Source organism: Salvia hispanica, chromosome 3 (assembly GCF_029641045.1).
Source record: "Salvia hispanica isolate PSC_SH4W2 chromosome 3, Shi_PSC_v1, whole genome shotgun sequence".
Classification (NCBI taxonomy): Eukaryota; Viridiplantae; Streptophyta; class Magnoliopsida; order Lamiales; family Lamiaceae; genus Salvia; species Salvia hispanica.
Window position 1 is genome coordinate 41,348,894 of NC_142694.1, and position 22,895 is coordinate 41,371,788.

The 22,895-nt window shown below is 35.5% G+C and overlaps 2 protein-coding genes across 2 annotated transcripts; both read right to left on the bottom strand.

Moving 5' to 3' along the window:
* Nucleotides 1-952: 952 nt before the first annotated feature.
* LOC125188928 (zinc finger protein BRUTUS-like) lies at nt 953-7,950 on the bottom strand. The gene is made up of 14 exons (XM_089068363.1): nt 7,560-7,950; nt 6,669-6,878; nt 5,915-6,109; nt 5,519-5,835; nt 5,184-5,400; nt 4,775-4,943; nt 3,456-4,664; nt 3,021-3,192; nt 2,685-2,906; nt 2,463-2,600; nt 1,992-2,226; nt 1,832-1,891; nt 1,285-1,356; nt 953-1,211 (listed from the first exon to the last, which is right to left on the bottom strand). Exons 1-14 carry the CDS (start codon nt 7,830-7,832, stop codon nt 1,083-1,085), a joined length of 3,618 nt encoding a protein of 1,205 aa, XP_088924489.1. The 5' UTR covers nt 7,833-7,950; the 3' UTR covers nt 953-1,082.
* Nucleotides 7,951-13,782: 5,832 nt separating this feature from the next.
* Nucleotides 13,783-17,039, bottom strand: LOC125186481 (putative leucine-rich repeat receptor-like protein kinase At1g68400). Its single transcript, XM_048082851.2, has 2 exons — nt 15,672-17,039; nt 13,783-14,615 (listed from the first exon to the last, which is right to left on the bottom strand). Exons 1-2 carry the CDS (start codon nt 16,969-16,971, stop codon nt 13,948-13,950), a joined length of 1,968 nt encoding a protein of 655 aa, XP_047938808.2. The 5' UTR covers nt 16,972-17,039; the 3' UTR covers nt 13,783-13,947.
* Nucleotides 17,040-22,895: the final 5,856 nt, after the last annotated feature.

The window sequence follows — 22,895 nt, forward strand, 5'->3', positions numbered from 1 at the left end:
CCAAGTGTGCCATCCATCTATTATAGGACAGAAGGAGTATATAGTATAATCAATAAAGTAGTGAGAAGAAAAAGAATTAAAATCCCTTACATTTTAAGTCATGCGTTCATTTGTCTATTGCTGCGTTTTATACGCCTCACATTTTGTCTATTTTGTTGTGTTGTGTATTTCATGCGTCATTAAATGTCTCGTTTTATTCTTTAAGTCTGTATCCAGTCAAAGTGGAACATTTAAACATGGACGAGATGAATTTTTTAATTGCACACAGAATCTATCTCTCAGTTCACTTCTCTCATCTCTGGCAATATTCAGCCCTACAACGTGTATTTTACTGCCATGCATTGATAAGTTCATCAAACCACTTTAAATTGTACTCCCTTCGTCCCAAGATATTAGACAATTTTCTTTTCTGCTCTCGTTTTAAAAAAATATTATAAAATAATTAGAGTGAAGAGAGAGTAAAATAAGATAGTCAATTATGTAGAGGAGAGTCTTCTCTCCATAATTCTTTTTCTTATTTTACTTTTTCTCCACTTCAATTATTTTATATTATTTTTTCAAAACGAGTGCAAATCCTCTACGTAATTCTCTCTCTTACTTTACACTCTCTCCACTTTAACTATTTTATATTATTTTTTCAAAACGAGTGCGAAAGAGAAAGGGTATCAATTCAAAAAATTGAGTGTGTTTCAATTTCAAATTGACAGACTAAATTTGAAAAGTTCCAATTTTGACATTGCACTGTAAATACACACACACAAATATACTCACTATAAGTATAATGTTAATAGAATAGTTCATGTCTTTCAGTAGGAAATTGAAGTGGATCTTTTATCCATTTTATTATTCCAATCATGTTCACATCAACCAAGCAAAGTGCTGTTGACAAAAGGAAGTAAGATTTTATCTATTACACGTACATATGGGAAAGAAGAGATACAGAAAAAAAAAATGAAAAAAAAACAAAATTTTGTTGAAAATCATTGGAGTCCATTTACATGATGTGTATAGCCGACGTGGTACAACCAACCATTAATATACAGAAAATGAATTCTGGGAAGAATAGAAAATTCCTTCTCTAGTTAAGTAGAACAATTATCCCTATCAACCTTGATTACTCTTGTATTATACGAACCACAAAAACCACACTTGTGATACAGCCAATGAAACGGTGCCGTTCCTTTCCTATCGCAGTCATTGCACAAGATGTCCTGCAGATCAAACACTCGTGTCTCGGATACATCGTGCAAAAGATCATGGAGAGAGAGAGAGAGAGAGACTCACATGACACCCATCTCTATATTCTTCGGGGAGCACCTCCGATGCCATTAGAGCATCGAGCATTCCAAAGTAAACCTGATGGAAGAGGCTTATCAGTAAATAGGAAACCAAGCATACATCATACATATATATATAGTTCATACAAACTGCATACTACACCAATGTCTGCATTCTATATAAATAAAAGAAAACACGTGGCACGGACACGCATACAGTTCTACTTCGATGTCAGGTGAGTGGTCTAACATAACTTGATACATTGACCCGGAGCAAATACATGGTGGTGTGTTTTGGAGTTATTACTGCACGTCTATGCGACTGTCTTAAAAAGAACGACTAGTGAAAGTACGAGGACAAAGTGGCAGTATTAAAACGGCACACTATATAGTCATGGCCATCAGCCTCGAAGTCTCATGATGAGCACATAGAAAAGTTGGGTGCATTTCGTGGGTGATTGGTCATTACATACAATATATAATCAGTTCTAAACTGAATTTTCAAGAATAGCAAAAGGAAATAATTGCTTTAAATATGAAAAGTTTGTCCTCACCGACATGTCTCCCATCGACTTGCTGCAGATAGGACAGCTGTAGTGTGTACAAGCATATGCCTGGTGTGAATGAGAGATAGTGATGATGAGTAGAGGCTCTAATTTCAGTTGTTTGTCGAAGAGAGAAATCGAAACCAGGAAACTATATCAAGGAACAGACCTGGAAGCAAGCAGAATGTATGTAATGACCACACGGAAGAGCCCTGACAGCCGTACTTGATGTGAACAAAAAGTCGCAGCATATCGGGCAGTTGCTTTCAAGACCCTTCTCTCTGCATTTGTGGTCCTTTACTTGCATCCCAAGGCAACAATTGCATGTCATGCAATGAAAAAAATCTATACCAAGACCTTTTCCAACACGGCACAAATTGCAGGATGGACAATGATAGACATCCCTGAAAAGCAAAAACCAGCAAAACTCGTTAACTCACCGAAGCAAGTTGTTATATCATTACAAAGTTAGATTTTTCATTTATCATCCAACTGGAGAAGTGGAGACAATTGTAAGCAAACCCTATCCACATTTGATGGACTGATATGATCCTTTGAATTCCAACTAGCATGTAGAAACTAGAACTACTATATAATATAACAGACTACAAGAGGGAAACTAAAACTAATCAAAGCTCACCGTTCATCATCGAAGAACTTGCAGCTGCTGCAATAGTACTTTGCCATTGAAAGCCCGTTACAAGAAGGTGTCATGCAAACTGGTCCAACTGGCTGAATTTGCAAGCAATTCATACACAACATCTCTGATGTTGCCTTCCTGCAGATATATTAAATGCTAAGAATTTACCTTAAGAGTTGAAACACAATGTATAAGCAATCTAGTCTGTTTTTTAGGAGTTACCTATCCATTGAATGGTCGCTGACTTCATCATGGCAGAACCTGCATGCAACCAGCTTTCCGCAACAAGCAGCACGCAGCTTACAGTTTCTTTTGTAATGCTCACATCCGAAGATTTGTTTCTCAGGATCACGATATGATGGGGTTCTTCCAAGTAAATCTTTATCATCACCAACTTCACTAGTTGTTGATTGCGAGGACTTCTGCTGATAAGCTATCCATTTACTAAATGAAAAGTTACAGTGATCTAAGTAAGTTAATGGCCTAAGTTAAACCAACCAAAATGACAAAATTTCCAACAAAAAACCAAAACATCAGATACTAGTAAGATTGCAGCACCTGGTCATAAGGTGTTGAAGGAGATACGCTTTTCTTCTTGGATCCAGGGTTGGATCATGGGAGACTTTATGCATCTCTGATTCAATCTCATTTTGGTTCATCCGGAAAATATCATTCCACCCAGGCTTAAATGCATGATCACTTTGGTCCACAGACTCATGGGTATCAATTTCTGAAAAACAAGTACACCCAATACTTTAATAAAGTGTCAACCTAGGAAATTGGTGACATACTCCTAGTAGCAAACACAATCATAAACCACAAGCATTGTTGCTTAATAGTATTCCTCCTTTTGGTAAGGATGAAAGGACCAGAGAGAAGATCCCAATCCTCCCACCCCCCAACTAAAAGACAAAAAGAAGATGAAGCAAACAAATACAATCATTAACTTAGCACATAAAATTAAAACAGTTACTGAGTAATTTCCAGAAGTACCTTGGGAGATGTTATTTTCTGATGTGGATGCCTGTGCTGATGATGCTGCAAGGGTCCCTCCCCACCATTCATCAAGCCATTCACTGAACATAGTGTTCTTAGTTGCATTCTTCCATGTGTTCACCATTTTGTTTTGCTCTTCCTGTGTAAGAGCAGATGTTACCCAAGGCAGCATTGATTGAAGCACCTCAGCTCCCGTTGTTCCAATAATGCGACCAACAAGCTTATCTTGTTCCTCAACAGAAAAATGCCGGTCAAACAATGGCCAAAGTTCAACCTCTTCACGCAGGACATGATGATCTAATGTTACTTTAATGGATTTGCACATGCCCTGAATCTTTGTAGCCAGCTCATTGTACTTTTTTAAATGATCAATACTACTCAAAGAACCCAATAAATTTTCACCCAAACTGCCACTAGCAGTTTTTGCACTCAAATTCCCATGAAGTTGGGAGAGCTCTGCCAGTGCAGATGAGATATCCTCAAACAATTCTTCTTCCTGTTTGTGGTCCAACGTGTAAGAGTGACTAACATTGTGAAGAGTTTCCTTTGATTCCAAGGCAGGAAAGACAATCTCATCCTCTGCATTACTATGCGCTCTATACAAACCCCATAGAAGACGAAATCTACCGGTAAACTGTCTCAGGAAAGTTTCATCACAATCACCTAGTTTTCCAGATTCAATATCTAGAAATTCCAAATCTTTCCGGATTGCTTTGTGAAATTTAAAAATATTATCAATTGGCCTTGAATGGCCTCTTATACTGGAACTATTATCCGTTTCCCAGTTAAAAAGACTAGAGTTGAGAGAAGGAGCACTTGGCCCAAAAGATAATGAGCGCAGAGATTTCACAGTGGCTAGAGAACTCATTCCTAGACTATTGCTATTCACTCCTAGGCCAGGAACACAACAAGACTGATTAGAAGCTTTAGGAGATTCTGTCTTTGAAACAGTGCAAATATTATTTTCAACTGAACAAACAAAGTTTGCCTGATCAATTGACTTCTCACATGTTTGGCCACAAGTTGTAGTGGAAGAACTTGCACAGGCACAGTTACGACAAGATCTGCCAGAATGCTCTTGTGTTTCTCCAGTCTCCTTGGCAAGACAACAACCAATTGCACTAGAAGACAAACAGATTTCCCTAGGATAACCCTTGCATGCCCAGCCAGTAAACAATGTAACTAAAGCAGTGTCAGATGCTGGAGCTGCACAATAACATCATTTGCTTAGAAGAAATAAAAAGCATCAAGTGTTGGAAAATGAAATAAACTGATGAAAAGTTCAAAGTGTTTAGAAGAGGAACTTCAAGGTGTACCTGCCATGTGCATGTTACAAAGAAAGCATCGAGCTTCCTCTTCACTCAATGAACCAACCAACCATGGTAAAACAGACTCAATCAACCTGAGCGGCATCACACATAAGCTCTGGTAAAGAAGTTTGCGCTGTCGCTCACGGCTGAAATTCTTCCTTGCAAGTGGAAGTACCTGCAATGTAACTCATTGAGACATCTAAAAGCACTGAAATGTAGTATCATTAACATTTGAATGTATGAAACCAGTCTTTTATGAATGATAGCCAGCCTCTTCATCAATGCATTTTATGCACACTTTTTTATAGAATTAATGATTAGCACTCTTTCTTGATAAGATAAATGACCTTTATGCAAATGTATACAAGTACATGATGAAATATAAAACAGAAACAACCGAGCATAAATCACATACCAGTTTTTCCTCATTCAGAAAATGCTTCTTTATCATCTCCATTATGTGATCAGCCTGTGAGCATAGTTCAGAATAAAATTCAACACATGAGTTAGCTCCAGCACTTTCAATACTTTCTATTAAGCATCGAAATTTTTCAAATTCACTTTCTTCTGCTGCATGCTCCTCGACAAATGACAATTCTACAGCAGGGAATATAACTTTGTCCTCAGCAATGCTGCAGCAAATGCAAATAAATTTAACTCGCCATTCAATAAAGGAACAATGTCCAGGGAAGTACCCAAAAAATCATTAGGACTGCATAAATCTAGTCTAAATGAGAGGGAATTTAGTACCTGTGGAAAATACAGACTTCAGCTATAAATTGAAGCCTTCTGTTGAAGGCAGATAGATCAGAAAAATCTCCAGTGAACTTTATACTTCGAGCTGCTTCAGCGATATCAATTAATTCCTTCTGGATAGCTTTATGCCAATGCAATATATCATCCACTGGATGGTATTGCGAAGACCTGATAACACTACAGTCAGATGGCAGAGGATCTCTATTTTCAGTCGAAGGGGATGCATGAGAGCTACTGGAGAGCCTGGGATCATCCTCAGAACGTTTACGCTTGTTGCAAACACTTACCCCATCCATCCAATTAAAAATAATCTTGAATGGCATAAAGAGAAGTTAGGAAACGAAGACTAGAAAGTCATTTCGCTTTGTGTTTCTAACCAAACTATCTAACCTGTTGAAGCAGTCTTTCATCTGGAATGATTCTGTGCAAGCATTTTCGCATATCCAGCCTTTCATCTGGTGAAATTGATGACGAAAGCCATGGCAGGAATTCTGCCATCATATTTACAGGAATGCTACACAAGAACTGCCAAACTAATGATGCCTGCTCCTCAAATGAGAACTTTTCTCTAAGTAAGGGGAATACCTGCCAAATGGAAAACAACTCTGTAATGCATCAGGTTAAGATGATGAAAACATTGCCTGAATTTTAATCCCAGGCATATCAGAAGTACACATGCATCTTTTTCTACTCTTAAGTACAGTATATCATTTGTAGCCCAGGATGAAATGGTTCTGGCCAAGTATAAATATCTTGGTATTGGACTGGTGTATATGATATGGCAGTAACAACCTAGCTGAATTCAATTTCTCATTTTTATTGCACGCAGAAAAATAGCTTAGGATAAGCAGATTCTGTGAAGAAGCGTAGCCTATCTTTAAGTATAAAATGATAACTGGAGATCTAGCTCCATAATATTCAACAAATGGAATGGACAACTTACACCTGACATGCAGCAGTAATGCAAATGAGCTATTTCTGATCCAGCAAAGCACCAAAGCAACAATGTGCAGTCATATGGATATATTTTTTACTATCTAATATTATCTGTATATTTCTTTGTGATAAGCATGATTTTCTGTCGTCGTCAGACAAGGAAAAGGGGGTGCGGAAAAAAGAAAAAAAAGGATGACCAAAACTGAACCTGCTCCTCTTCCTTAGACATGTGCTGACTAATTGATGTTTGAAGTGCTCCTGTACAAGATGCCAACTCTCTTTTGTAGCTTTCCTCATTCTCCATATCATTCCCTAACAATGTAAACAACTGATCAAAAAGCACACTTTCACCCTCATGTTCGAGAGAATAAGTCCGTGCCACATTCTTCACACGGATGTCAAGGGCGGGAAATATAACCTGTCATTAATATATGAAAGACTTTTTAGTCGTTAGGTTGCATACTCCAAACAGTTGTATGAGCAATCAAGGATAATATCAGTAACCAAACTTTGATCATTGCAACTACTGTTGACGAAACCAAACAGAAACTAAACATTGATTCACTGAATATGTCCGATACCACAGTTTCCTGAAGAAACGTAGTTAATCAACTTATTTTCCTGAGCCATGAGATATTGTGGCACATAATGAAAGTATGTGAAACTTCAACAAGCATATTGCACCACTCTAAAGAGGCATGTTCACAATTTTGTGCTAGCAGATACTTTTCCACCTTGCATTTAAACAACAAAATTTCTTAAAATAGAAATCAGCAATCACAATTAAAAAGCTAGGTGAGGAAGAGCAGATACCCATGATTCAAAATTCCAGAAACTAGACCTATTAATTACTCCACTAAAACGGAAAAAAGTAACACTAAATCAAAATACACTCTCCAATAAGAATAAAATTAATTAATTAAACAAAAAAATAGGCAGGTGCCTAAATTCCAGATATTTTCATCCGAAACGCTTTATACAGCTGAGTTATACTCATACCAACCAAATGCACAACACGATCAACTAAAATCAACATAATAATCATCCAATTCGGAGACGCAGTAAACATCAACGCAGAAAAAATAAATTCAGCGCATACCTCGTCCTCGGCATTGCAATGGTGCTTGTAAATCGACCTTAAAAAATGACACTTCTTCATCAATTGCTTGATGTCTCCGCCGCTTCCGTTAGTCGCCAAAGCCAGGGCAGTCCGGTGAAGGCCGTCTAGCTCTGCTCGAATAGCCTTGTGGAAGAAGAGGAAGATCCTGATCGGAGACGACAGCCGCAGCGTGGCCGCCGTCCGGCCGGTCTGATCCACCGGCGCGGCCGCCATCACCGAAACGCCGCCGTTCTGTATCTCCGGCGTCGCCATCTGTTCAGAAAAAAAACAAAAGAGGTCCCTTTTATTTAGAAATTTTCTCACAGCTTCGTTAAGTTTTTTCTCTCTCTATAGAAATTCTGTTTTTAATAATTCTTCTATATTTTCTTATTTTACCTGAACATAAAATTAGAGAAGCGTGGGATCAATTTAAATGGATAGAGGGGGAGGCAATCAGTGGTTGGACACGTGGCGATGGATATTCAAGGGATGGTGACGTGGCGGTAGTGGGACACGTCAGCGGAAGTGATGTGAGCCGCGGTGATGCATGGCACGTGAGGGGCAATGGCTGATTGTGTGCGACGAGTGAGTTGCGATTCTCTCTTTTTCATTATGAAAGTTGCGATTTTAATGAATTCTTGAAAGTTGCGATCCCGTGCTTTCTCAGGATGCAATCTTCTTTCGACATGTTTAATAACAAAAATATCTTTTTCTTTTATGTGATTTCGTGGTTCATATAGTGAATTAGAAAATAAGATGATTTTTCAAAATTTTGAATCAAATTAGGATATTGAAAGAAGATATATTTTGTGGAGACTGGGCTAATGTATTAAAGGGTGGTGTCCGAACTTTCCTTTCATACCAGGAAAATGTGTGATGAAGCTGGTCAAAGCTAGAAGATGGTCTGGAAGTTATCGAAGAATCAATACCTCTTGCCAAATGTTACAAAGGTGAACTTCATCTCGTCTCTTTTGCCCTCTTTTGCTTACGGTTGGGATAGTTATTGGCTTTTGGGGTGATGTTGCTTTTGCCTCTTTGTTGCATTCTTTGTTGGCGGGAGGTGTGTTGGTCGTAAAACTGAAAATGACTTTTGCATTATTTTACATTTTGCTCTTCTTTCACTCTTAGCTAAATGGTCATTAACTTTAATTATCGGTTTGCAAGATTGTATCTCGGATTAAATTTGTAGTGTGTTTGGTTCATGAGATTTAATCTCATAATTCAATATTAGATGAACAATCATGAGATAATTAGTCATAGCTTACCTCCTATGACTAAAATAATCTCACAACTCAATTCTAGATTGTATCTTAATATTATTTTATCTAGGAACCCAAACACTGTATATATGTACACGGCAACATTATTTGCTTAAATGCATTAACTTTGGCAATAACAATTGTTTGTGTATTATGCCGGCATTCGGATACACTCGATACTCGATCGGGATACCCAATATTCAAAAATTCAAAATAGCTAAATCTAAATATAATCCCAACATTTTACGGATCAAATCATCAGATCAATACTAATAAAATGATATTATTCTAATTTCTAAAATTAAGCACTAATTTATTTCCACTTAGACAAAGAATATTCACAACTCATCTAGTCAAATAATTTCTACAGCAAAAATGAATTATTTCATATTTAATTCTGTAGGAAAGATTACTATGATTTATTTAGACCGGTCACATTCGAATATACATTATTTTGGATGATTCGTCTCCTTAATTTGTGGAATTATTAATTATATTTTACGCATATGTCATGCATTTGGACTTGTAAAGTGACGTGTGAATTATAATTAAATGTGTTGAAAATCAGCATAATCTAACAACACAGGATTGTGTTTATTTATAATAAAAGCAAAAAGGGAGTAAGCAAAACAGAACTTGATGTCTGCTAGTATGAAATCTCTGATCTTGTTTTGTGATATTCCTTTGAATACATTGGAATAGTGTAATATAAAAATTATCCTTGTCCCATTAGACGTGGTGCAACTTTTGATTTAATAATGTACTATATACTTTAAAATTGTTACCTAATTAAGTCTAAGATGCTTGAGGTTATATATGATTCGGATATTTATCTGTATATTTTAACATAACTGACATTGGAAACTTTGATAGAAAAGGTAGTGACAAAAAATCATTTTTGAAGTCTTTAGATAACCTAATTGATTGAATTAGTAAGACTTGTGTTTGATTAGTTTTATCGCTTGTTGCAAAATTATGTGACTTATTAACAGTAGATATCTCTTTGTCAACTACTCCTATAAAAAAACGAAAAAACACATGTTTGGGGATTAAAAAAAATTAAATAGCCCTTAATTTTTAAATATACTCAAAGCTCTAATCATCAAAATAAGAAAAATAAATATGCATACACTCAAAATTATAGGAAAAGTAAAGGGGAGAATGGATATTTCTAGTTTATTCCACATCTTTCAAAATTTGAATGACAAATTAGAAAGTTTCAAAATGTGCATCAATTGATCTATTTAAATGACAAATTAGAAAGTTTCAAAACTTTGTGATTTATTATTTAAATTTGAAAAGATTCAAGATAAATTAAAAATTGACAAAACTTCATGATTTTACACATAATTAATTTTCTATTGAGAATTAATCTATTGAGAATATCATTTACCGACATTAATTTTCTTAGATATTGCTATAAGACAAAAAAGGGTACTCAAAATTAATTGTAACAGAACCAGTTGTCTAAGTTGTAATGATGTGTATCACTAGTTTATGACAAAGTGTTTGAGGATTTCTCCATTAAATCTTATAAAACGCGTTTATCTACAAATCCTCAATTTTTCAGAATTCGGCCATGGACTACACATTAATATTTTTTTTAATTTTCGTTGTAAACCTCAATTGTTCATATAAAATACCCTTAAATTAATTTGGATAAGTTCTCCACCAAAAAAGTCCTAATTCTTACCTAAATTTGGGCAAGTACAAAGTATTTACCACGCTAAAATCTAGTATGATCCACGTCTCTAGTGTTTAAATTACCGAAAGGAATCCAGCAAATCTATTATAAAAATTATTGATTGAAGAATTATGCATCGCACAATAATTTATTGGACTTTAGGTTCACGTATGAAGCATTGAATCAGTTTTAGTCTTCTAGACTCTAAGCCTACAATTCACCCTATTTTAAATTATTTTAGCCTAAGTAAAAAGTAAAAGGTTCTTGCATTGTTTAATTAAGTGTATTTATTTGGAGATTAGGTTTAGGATTTTAGAGGTTTAATGACAAAGATGACATAATACTAATCATTAATATTTATAAGGCCAACAAATTGATTTTCAGTATTTCTTGTATATCTATATCAAATAAAATTGTTATATGTCTCTCTGATATAACCATTTTAAACATATGCTAATACAAAACATGTGTGCCTTGCTAGTTTTGCATTTGATGTGTATGTTGGAAATTATAAATATTTGATTAAAATAAAAATATTTTAAAGTATGTGAGTGAACAATCTGGTGCGACCCATGCATGAGTTGAAAACACTTTCAACTATTTTAACATCCATGTTTGTTACAAGTTACAACCATTATAATCGACTTTAAAATAAAATAATAAAAAGTGGATGTACTCCATATTAGTATTAATTTACTCTTCTTTTTAATTTAGTACACATTGTTTTTTTTTTATCTAGCATCGGTTTGTGTTTAGATTTAAATTATAATTGGACAAAATTATTCTCATTAATTATTCATTATTCACCAAAATTGGGAGTCTTGGAGTAATTTAAGTACATCAAAACATGTCCATCTTCATTAAAACAAAATCAAGATAAATATTACGTATAGCTTTACATAACATAGCTAATGTACCCCGTTATGATTATCGTTAAAAATAATCACTAACTACGATATACTAAATTCGAGTATTCAGCTTTAGCAAGGACGTCATATTTCAACGATTCATTTGTAATTACTAAATTTTGTTAGCATTTGCATTCTATTCTCAAATCTGAACTTTTTAATAAATTTTAACACGCTAGACTGTCTCGTACGAGACTCTCTCAGATTATGTTTATAATTTAGGAACACTCCACTTATATGCAAGTGCAAGAGACAAAAACAATATAATGATTTTTGTGAGTGGCCCAAGTCTGAATTCCACTGTCCAAGTATTATATAACTGAGCATGTGTTATGCTTATGGTTTAATGGCCCATATTCTTCAATTTAAAATGTTATTTTCCACCATTTTAATCAGCTATTTTCATGCCGTTTTACCATTTTCATCACTTTTTTAGTGCTCAAAATTGAAAATTAGCACCATTTCTCAATTTTAAACATAAAGCATTAAAAGGTAGTTTAGACTTTTAGTTCTTATCAAATAAGTGAGTTAGGTTATTACATGATGAGTAATTTTAAGCAATAGTGCCTCCGAAATTGACCCACCAACCACACATGGAATTTTCAATATTAAAGATATGAAGATGTTTTTATTAGCTATGTTCGAACCCTTAAAAGCATCTTATTAACTAAATCGTGCTTCGTCATCATAAATATATGGATATATTGTTCTCATTGTGTTAGAACATTATTTCTACTTCTTATGAGTCAATAACATACACAAATTGGCAGCAGCTATTGTGTAGGGTGAGAGGTCAAATTATGTTGATAGAAGAAATGGTGGACATAATTGCATCAACTTTAACATCATTTCATGTTTTCAGACAAAAAACAAATGATCATTTGTAAATGGTACACCAAAATTATGTCAACATTTTACCAAAGATGAGATGAAAAGACTTATGTGGAAATCCTTTCATTTGTAAATGGTACCCCAAAATTATGTCAACATTTTGCCAAAGATGAGATAAAAAAGACACATGTAAATGGTACCCCAAAATTATGTCAACATTTTACCAAAGATGAGATGAAAAGACTTATGTGGAAATCCTATAATTTGTAAATAGTACCCCAAAATTATGTCAACTTTTTACCAAAGATGAGATGAAAAGACTTATGTGGAAATCCACTAGGAGATCATATATATATTCCATCTAAATGGAGCCATGCACCACTTTATAATCTAATTTGCTGGTCAATATACCATGTGACATGTGATATAGTCTATGAATCAGAATTTCCATATTTATTATTTTTTCTCTTTTATTTCTGTTCGAAATGAGGTCTGGTTTAGCGCACCAAAATTAAATATGTAAATATCTATATTGATTGTCATCAAATTTTTGTAATTCTTTAGTGGGAATTTATGTGATTGATTTTACTATTATTTTTCAAACATATCAGAATGCATCATGGATTGTTGTCCTCCATTTGTACTAATATTTTATTAGCAATATTACAATTTTTACATGTTACATATGGAGTACTATTTACAATAAGATTTAAGAATAAATTGGCTAGTTAGTCTATGATCTGCTTAATCAGAGTCTTCTAAGTCCATATATGCAAAGGAACAAGTACTAAAAATAAGCCCAAAAAGCTTATCACTATATTTTAAATAAGCCCATGTATGGAAGTTGTCCAAAAAGCTTATCACTATTTTTCGTAAACATATTACTATGTTTTTATTCTAGATTGACTTATTTATTTTATTTTCACTCTTTTATTTAATCTTCGTTCACTAATTCAGTAAACACTACTTTCTTAAATTCCAATTTTAAAAAATATTTGACAAACTTGGACAAAAAATTACTCCTTCCTTTCGCTATTAGAAGTCTCATTTATGGACGACACATATTTTAAGAAGTATTAAGAAAAGTGAATGAAAAAAAATTAGTGGAATAAGAGTCTCACTTGCATATATTAATTTTAAATAAAATGTAAATGGAATAAGTTAGTGGAAGGTGAGACTATTACTCCCTCCGTCCCGCTTTAGCAGTCCCATTGACTTTTCTGCTCTCTTTTTGTAAAAATGATAAAAAATAGTTAAAGTGGAGAAATGGTAAAGTAAGAGAGACAATAATGTAGATAAGACTCTTTTCTATATTATTCTCTCTCTTAATTTACCATTTCTCCTCTTTAACTATTTTTTATCATTTTTACAAAAATATGGCAGAAAAGTCAATGGGACTGCTAAAGCGGAACGGAGGGAGTATCATTTATGGTAAAAATGAATCGGAACTCCTATTCACAAATTGAGTAAGTACTATAGTAGTTTAAGATGATCGATTATACTAGTACGAAATAAATTTGCAATTCGATTATACTAGACCGTAGTGCGAAATAAATTTGGATTGCAAGGCATATTACACTAACCGAATTTAAGCTACTCATCCTACTCAAAACAAGTACTCTGATATACTCCTACAAAACTTAATCTAAAGAAACCAACAAATCTAAATCCGAATTCAATCTAACATCGGCCACCACAACCACCCATCATTCACTAGCTCTGCAGATATCCTCCGACGCCGACGGCGACTCCGACACCGACTCAAGCGCGTCGTCCGATGCCGACACCTCCACCCCTCTCAACTCCTCTATCATCTTCACCACATAGCTCATCTTCGGCCTCTGTTCCGGCGCCGCCTGCGTGCACGCCATCGCGATCTGCAGCAGCCCCACCATCTCCTCCTCGATATCCCTGTACCGCATGAGCTCCAGGTCGAACACCTCGGCCGTCCACTCCTCCCTCACCACAGACTGCACCCACCTCGGCAGATCGACGACCCCACTGTACCCGATCCCCGGCCCGCCGCTGTCGACCACCGAGGGGCATTTCCCGGTCAGGAGCTCCAGCAGTAGGACCCCGAACGAGTAGACATCGGATTTCGAGGTCAGCTTCCGGCCGTCCAGAGCTGCCTCCGGGGCGCGGTAGCCGCTGGATTTAGGGGCGGACGAGGGCGATGCGAAGACCGAGAGGCCGTAGTCGGATAGCTTGGCGTTGCCTAGCTTGTCGATGAGGACGTTCGTGGACTTGATGTTGCCGTGCACGAGCTTAAGGAGGGCCCCCGAGCTGTGGATGAAGGCTAGACCCCGTGCTACTCCTGCTGCGATCTTTAACCTCGTGGTCCAGTCCAACGGAGTCCTACCCGGGCCTCGGTTACCTGAGATAAAGCAGTACATTATAGTAAAGCCAAGAGTCCATACATATATATACAAAATCAATGCATCATGGATTTTGTATTTTTGGCTCCATTATATAAAGTGGTCCCAAACTCTTAAAACTAACCATGTTCTTATCAACAGAATTCCCTACACAAGATCTATGTTATTACATTCAATCCACTAAATCTTAAATGTCCATGCTTCACCATCACTTTCAAGGAGAGATTTCAAAATTTGAGATTAAATTAGACGACCTTTCAGCTTTTGGGATTGAATTTGCAGCTCTTTCAGAATATGGGATCGGGGCACGCAAACTTTTCATTTTAGGAGATTTTTGCTTTTTTCTCCTTTTTCTCATCCTTTTCACTCACAAAATATCTAAAATGACCAAACTACCCAACAAGAGATTTCAATTTTTATCCATACATGAAATTTGTTGTTGGATAATTTGGTCAATCCTTGTATTTTGCGAGTGAAAAGAACAAGAAAATAATAAAAAATAGGAGAAAAAGGCAAAAATCTCCTAAAATGAAAAGTTCGCACCCCCAATCCCATATTCTGAAAGATGTGCGAATTTAATCCCAAAATCTGAAAAGCCTTCCAATTTAATGATTTAATCCCAAATTTTGAAACCTCTCACTTTCGAGAACCCTAACCGAAGACACGAAAAACTAATCATCTCAAACCAAAATACGACCAAGTTCAATGAGCCATCGACATCAAGGAACCCTTTTGCTAGCTATCCAAGCCACGGTTGGTTTGAGCTAACAACAAACAGACAAAGATGAGCCTCAAGAAACAAGAACAGAGCATAACTAGCTAAGAAACAAATCATTACCAGTCAAAAAAGCATTTCAATACCACCTGCAAACTAAACAATGACATATCAATATATCATCACATTCTATTAAACACATGGGCCCTATCTCTTCAAATTCAGCTACTAAATTAGCTCCACATCAAGAATCGAAAACAAGAAACAAAATCTTTAAGCACATAATGATAAACAACAACAACAAAACAGAGTAGAACAGAGCACTGAACACAGTTCTCACCATGAAGTAGCCAAAACAAGTTCCCATTAGGCATGAACTCATGAACCAACAGCTTCTCATCCCGAGCGAAGTAGTACGCCTTCAACCCGATCAAATTCGGGTGGCGGAGCCGCCCCAACACCTCCATCTGCTGCTCAAATTCCCGCTTCCCGGCCACATTCAAATCCTTCAACCTCTTCACCGCCACCACATTCCCGTCGTCCAAAATCGCCTTGTAGGCCGTCCCAAACCCGCCCTTCCCCAGCATCTCGGCCGACGCCCTCAGCAAGTCCTCGAGCTCGAACCTCCTCTCCCCGTCGAAGAACACCATCTTCCCCCTCTCCGACTGGGCCGGGTTCGGGTACGGGCTCGACGAATACACGATTTTCTCCGCTTGCACACTGCTCTTCTCCGAATTCAGCATACTCGAATAGTTCCTCCAGAAATAGCAATATAAAAGCAGAGAAACTAACCCTAGAACAAATAAATCCCCAATTATAATACCAATTATAGCAATGTTGCTAAATTTACCCTTGTGCTTCGCTTTCGCTGGTGAATTAGGGTTAGTCTCCACCGGAATTGCAGTCGGAGAGGAGGAGACCGTCGTTTTAGGGCTCACCGGCGACGCAATTGCACCACATTTCTCCAGCGGCGGCCCGCACAATGCCGGATTCCCCCAAAACGACGACGCAGGAAATTTAGAAAACGAGCTAGGTATAGCTCCGGTGAGATTATTCCCCGAAACATTGAATTCCTGCAAATTCGGCAAGTGTAAATCGGGAATTGCGCCGGAGAAGGAGTTCTCCTCGAGGCGGAGGGTAAGCAAATGCGCGAGGCGGTTGGCGGAGAGGGGGATTTCGCCGGAGAAGCGGTTGCGGGAGAGATCGAGGCGGTAGAGGTTGGAGAGTGAAATTAGCGAGGGCGGAAACTCGCCGGAGAAGCGGTTTTCGGAGAGGAAGAGGAGATTTAAGGAGGTGAGGTTGGAGAGGTCGGGAATTGGAGCGGTGAAGCGGTTTTGCTTGAGGCTGAGGACGCGGAGGTGGATGAGGGAGGCGAGGGAGGGGGGGAGGGGGTTTTGGAGGGTGGAGTTTTCGAGGATTAAGTGGGCGACGCGGTTGTGGAGGCAGGAGACGCCGAGCCAGGAGGTGCATGGGTCGGAGGAGGAGTTCCAGGAGGTGAGGAGGGAGTTGGAGGGGTCGGCGGTGGATTTGAAGGTGAGGAGAGGGGTGGCGTCGGGGTGGGCGGCGCAGTGGTGGAGGAGGAGGTTGAAGAAGAAGAAGAAGAAGGAAGCTGTAGGGTTTGGTTTTAGTTTTGCCGCCATTGTTGGAGGGAGAGAGAGCTTGAAATGAGTGATAATGGAAGAATGGAAATGGTTATGGAATCTGAAGATGGTTATTTAGATTTGATTTTTTTATTCTTCTTTTCTTTGAAAAAATAAGGTTTATCTATTAGTTTTTGTTTATCCAATTAGTAATGTTTATAAATAAGCAAGGATAATTAACGGGCAAATACCTTTTTCTAATTTTATTAACAAAAACATTATTTGCATACTTGCCTGGTGGATTAAAATGTGCTTTATGGATTTTGCCTCTTCAATGAGACTAATGACCGAAAAGATTTATCGAATGCTTGGGGATGGATCGATCAGATGTTCGACGAGGTTTTTCTGGTGATTTTTTTAATTGTGAGCTCTCGTCCATGTTGTTATATATAGTACTTAATTTGAGCGTATTGGATGTTGGTTTATTTGCTTGATTAGATGATTTGCGATTTTGTGTATGTTGTTGTTTGTTGTTCTAATTGGTTGTTAATAGATATTTGTATTATTGGTTTGGCTTTTTGTGTAAATTGTCATATAATGGCTGAGAGTATTTTTTGCATTACAAATAAACAATTGGTATAGAAAATTCGACTTTCAAATTGATGAGTTTGGAAAAACACTGCAAAAGTCGTACAATTATTTGGATTTAGTTCTAATCACATTGAAAAAAAGAAATAATTTTAATTATAGAAAGAAAAAGGCATTATTTTTCAAATAAGTTTATCCAATAAGAATACGAACTTAATAATATGACCCAAACCTATGTAAGACTTTTATATTAGTGACAAGAATTACCACTCATACTATAAAAATAAAATAATATAATATGGGTAGCCCTTTTTTTTTATCCAATCTAACTAATGATTTTTTTATTAAATTTCTCTTTATCAAAGGGTGTTCTTTCGGCTGGTGTTTTTGGGTCGTTCACTCAAGTAAACATTAATTATACAATTAAACGCTAATTAAAATGTGATTTAATTAGGGGAGAACCGTTGCAGTAATCCGGGTTTGGCTAAAGTCGTCTTTGTCTTCGTCCCTCGATTTCTGACATGAAAGGTACCACTTTCTCTTCTTTTGGTACAAGACTTAGCAGTCAAACATATTTAATTAATTGTAATTTAGTGACTAATGGAATGTGCAAGGAAAACGACGACAGCTGCTTTTGTTTGCTTTTTTCAGGTAATTGTTTAAGATTGGTGGATTCCTTGTTATAATAATAATAGTAGTAGGAGTATTTCCTAATTCCTATAAAGATGAAACGAAAATAGATTTTTATTATATTCATTTTAAGTGATAGAGGCTACATTGGTACGAAATCTAACAAAAAAAAGGAGAGAAAAAGACGGTATTATCGATGAATTTAGAGTAATAAAATAATTTTAAAATATTAAAATAAATAAATAAAAGGAATAAATTGTTGTGGATGTCTTGGCCGCTTCAATGTAGCCATGTCGTTCGCTAAGCTCTAAGTCGAGGAGGGGGTTAAAGGTGGCCGACCATGTTATAAAACTTCAGGCAGCTGCATTGCGAATGCTCTAAGAATCCGTTATCTAGTTTTTTAACTTTGTAAATAATTGTCTTATATTGTCTAAATATTGCCATATGTGTGATAAAAATGTTCCAAAATCTAGGATATGATTACACTTACCACTATAAAAATCAGATATCAGACGAAAAATCAGATATCAGACGAATTATGGGCATATTTCCCTTTTCTGCATGGGAAATTGTAGAATTTTTAAAGTGACGATCAATAATAGAGTTGAGGTAAGGTGGAATGTTTACTTCCAATATCAAGACTTTGTACGTACACTGATCATTTGGTCTCAAGACAAAAAGCAAAAGTTGAAACGAAAAAATGTGACGCTTTTATAAATTATTCCTGCATTATTTTGGTCACAAGCGAGCGACTGAAAAAAAATACAAATTGAAGTAACAAATACTCCTCTTTATTAATTTTAATTTATGTAACTAATGAAGTTGTCAAAAATAAGAAATGCAACATGTTATAATATGATATAATCGATTTAAATTATGGTAGCAAATGAACTGATTTTATTGAACCGTGGAAATTTAGGTATTGATAGTTGACGGGACATCGAAATGGTGCATATTTAAATTATGTAATTTTCATCTTAATTTTTTAATTATCTTCTTTTTAATCTGGATAACGTAGCTTTTATAATTGAGCAATTTTTAGTTGATTAATGACATATAAATTTAATTGTAATATACTCCACAAAACCAAAATATAACGTGAACATAAATTTTGAGTATAATAAAATGTGAATATTATTAACTGTTAGTAAAATAAACAGACGAGAGGATGTGTATAATGGAAATAATACTTGAATTGTATGAAGAATTCTCTGTTTCCATTATGGATAAATGGCTATTTTCATAACTATCTCTCTCCAAAATAATCATCCCTCACACATATATAAACACATGTTCATATGTATCCTATAAAAAATCACATCCAACAATACAATTGTTTTTAGAAAATGGAAAATATGAGAGTAAAAATGGTTGCATTGTTGTTAATGATGGTGTTTGTATCGGCACAAGGGAAGAGTTGTTTCAACACTTGTATGAAGAGATGCAGTGGCAGCATTATAGGGTGCCTCGCAACGTGTATACGCGACTGCGCCCACAAAAAATCAAGTGTTTCCGATGTTGCATCGCCGCCAGCAGAGCCGCCATCCTCCGCTGCTAGTTATGTGCTTCAACGTGGTGGTTCGGATCTCGAAGAGGGAGAGCAGTGAGGGTTGCTTGAGCACTTATATTCATTGTCCCACAATTTGAATACTACAATAAATATTGTGATGAACTCTTTGATTGCCTCTTTGAATTTGTAAAAAACATTTAAAAAAAAAAATGAAATTATTAAAAATAAGATAAATTGAATTAATTAGAGATTATATTATGATGGTATTTTGATTAATTCTTTTGAGTAGGATATCAACCAGGTTTTATTATTTTGCAGTAAGTTTTATTATTATGAATAAATTTTGATTTCAAGAAATTAGAGTTTCTAGTATTTCTCTTTAGTTCAGTCATTTTGTGGCATGTTTGCAATATTTTTTTGCAAAATAAATTGTTAAATAATTAATCTAAATATATCTAACCTGATAGTCTCTATCCATCAATATTTCTTTACACCGCGACCACAACAATATTTCACTAGTTTCATCTAAGTTTTAGATTTTTTTAATTAAATTAATGAGATATTTAGATGATAAATCATCGAGAAATACTATAATACAATTATTCTCATTCTTCGTTCGCTTCACAAATCACGATTCTTCCTCTTGGAGAATCCCAAATCTTTCCAAATGGGAAAATCATTAGAGCTTCAACTGCACAATTAACCCAAAGTCTTAACAAAAACAACACAGCAAATACATAACTAGTTCTTCTTAATTCCATGCATAAATAGAATCAATTATGTCAAAATCGTATAAAATACATATATTGTGCATGTATAATGCATAGGGATGCCCTTTTAATTCGGGTAAAATGTATGATCAGGCAGATTTTTTTAACGTGCAAATGAATATAAATTTAAATACCACGTTAAGGTGAACTTGAACCAAAGACCTCAGTCATTAACATTTTACCCGTTAGTCAAATAACACAGACAATAATGAGATTGATTTTTAGTGTAATTAAATTCGTATTTTAAATGTAACGAGAGATTACTTAATACAGGAACACTTAATTGACTATAATATACTTATTAATTAAATATCATAATTCGTACTTAAAATAAAAATAATGTAAGTAGTTTGGGATGAGCCGAATCAGAAAAGCGCGAGTAATATGGGACGAAGTGAATACTATTAATTTATTTTGAGGATATTGGTCTATAAAATCACGAACTTTGGCTTAATTATGGTATTCCTCACGAAATTTAAAACTGGTCTATAGTGTTATTTTCTCACGACGGGTCAATCACCTTATTCGACTAACGTACGCGATCTTTTCATCCTATTTGGCTCGAACTTAGGGTTCAAGATAAAAAGGCCCATTATGATAAAAGGTTGCGTATGTTAATCGAATAAGGTGATTGACCCGTTGCGAGAAATAACACTTATTTTCATAAACATTATGTAGAATTTCGCTGAAAAGTTGGAAACTAAGACACGAAATGTAAAGTTTTTTGATATTTTAAATCAGTATCATAATTAGGTCAGAGTTATGTGATTTTAAATCATGGACGGTGGGAGGATATAATTTAGATAACATGAGATGAAAAACATAATCCGCAAAATATCATCCCTATTAAAAATGTCTTCATCTAGAATGCTTTTTTATTTAAAAGTGGTTATATCCTTTATTTCCACTAATGGCTATTTTCCATAAATATCCCTCTCCAAAATCATAATCCCTCACATCTATATATGCCTATGTTAATCCCTCCGTCGCATTAAATATGCAACATTTGTTTTTCGACACGGGATTTTATGTAGTGTTGTTTTGTGAGTTAATGAAAAAGTAAGAGAGAAGAAAAAATAGAGAGAGTATCGTTTCCATTTTTAGAAACGTTTCATTTTTAATGGAACAAACTAAAAAGGAAAACGTTTCATTTCTAATGAGACATAGGGAGATATGATATATCCCATCAAAAATTCACATCCAAGTGATCCAACCATACAAATAGTTTCAAAGAAAATGAAAAACATGAGAGCCAAAATGGTTGCATTGGTGTTAATGATGGTGTTTGTGTCTGCGTAGGGGAATTGTTTCATCGATTGTATGAAGGGATGCCATGGAAGTTTTGTAGGTTGCTCCGCCCAGTGTATAGGCAACTGCAACCCCGCCCAAGCTAATGGTGAAGACACCGTGGTGCTACCATCCTCCGCTGCTAGTCCCGTGCCTCACCGTGGCGGTTCGGATGATCACATAGTTGGAAAGCATTGAGGCTTTGCCTCTTTTGAATTTGTAATAGTAGCATTTTTAAATTTTGCAATTAATATACAAAAATTATTAGATAAATTGAATTTGAGATTATGTTGATTATGATGCATTTTAATCTCATACACATGCCACGTTCTCATATTTTTATCTATCGCTAATTTTATGTCACATGACACAAAGCCATGCTCAAGAAAAGATGTCTTTGTCAGCTCTGATAACCGAACCGATTAAAGTTGGTTATCGATTAATAGACTACAGACGCAATTGGTTAGAATCGAGAATGATTCGGTTTAACCAAAAGACCCGATATAATTTGTAAGTTTAAGAATAGATAATTCATGGTATTTATTAATTAAGAATTAATTTATAGCCAAAACATTTCACTATGCTCCTCAAAACTCAAATGTGCAAAATCGAACTTCAAGTTCCGTATCATGTTAAATGTCTCTGGAATATTAATCACAGACATTTTATATATAAAAAAAAAAAAAACAATTTTTATATGCATAAATGTGTTTATTAATAACCTAACTCTTATTGCCAACTTGATATCATGTCTAGATTAGAATATTTTTTCTTGTGAATTCCATGATTAAAATATGAATTAATTATGAATAAACCATTATTTAGGGTTATCATTACATCTGATATAATGTGCATGCATATATAGCATCGTCAATGGAGGGGGCATATGTAGGAGAATTTTTGTTTTGAAAAATTTAAAAGACCAATTTTGGACTCTATGTGCCACGTTTCTGGCATGCTACGTAGGTCGTAGGATAAGTAATTGTGTCGAAAATCTATCGGATTGGATCAGATGGAAAATTTACACAGTCTAATAAAGTTCATGACTTTCATGTAACATTTAAAGTTCACGAAAAAAATCAATTCAAAATTACAGTGCTTAAAATTGATAATATATTTTTTTAAACACTTCAATTCTCATAGACCTAATATCATCCAGATTAAAAGTAATTTTCTCTAACGTGTTGATGTGTTGCCTT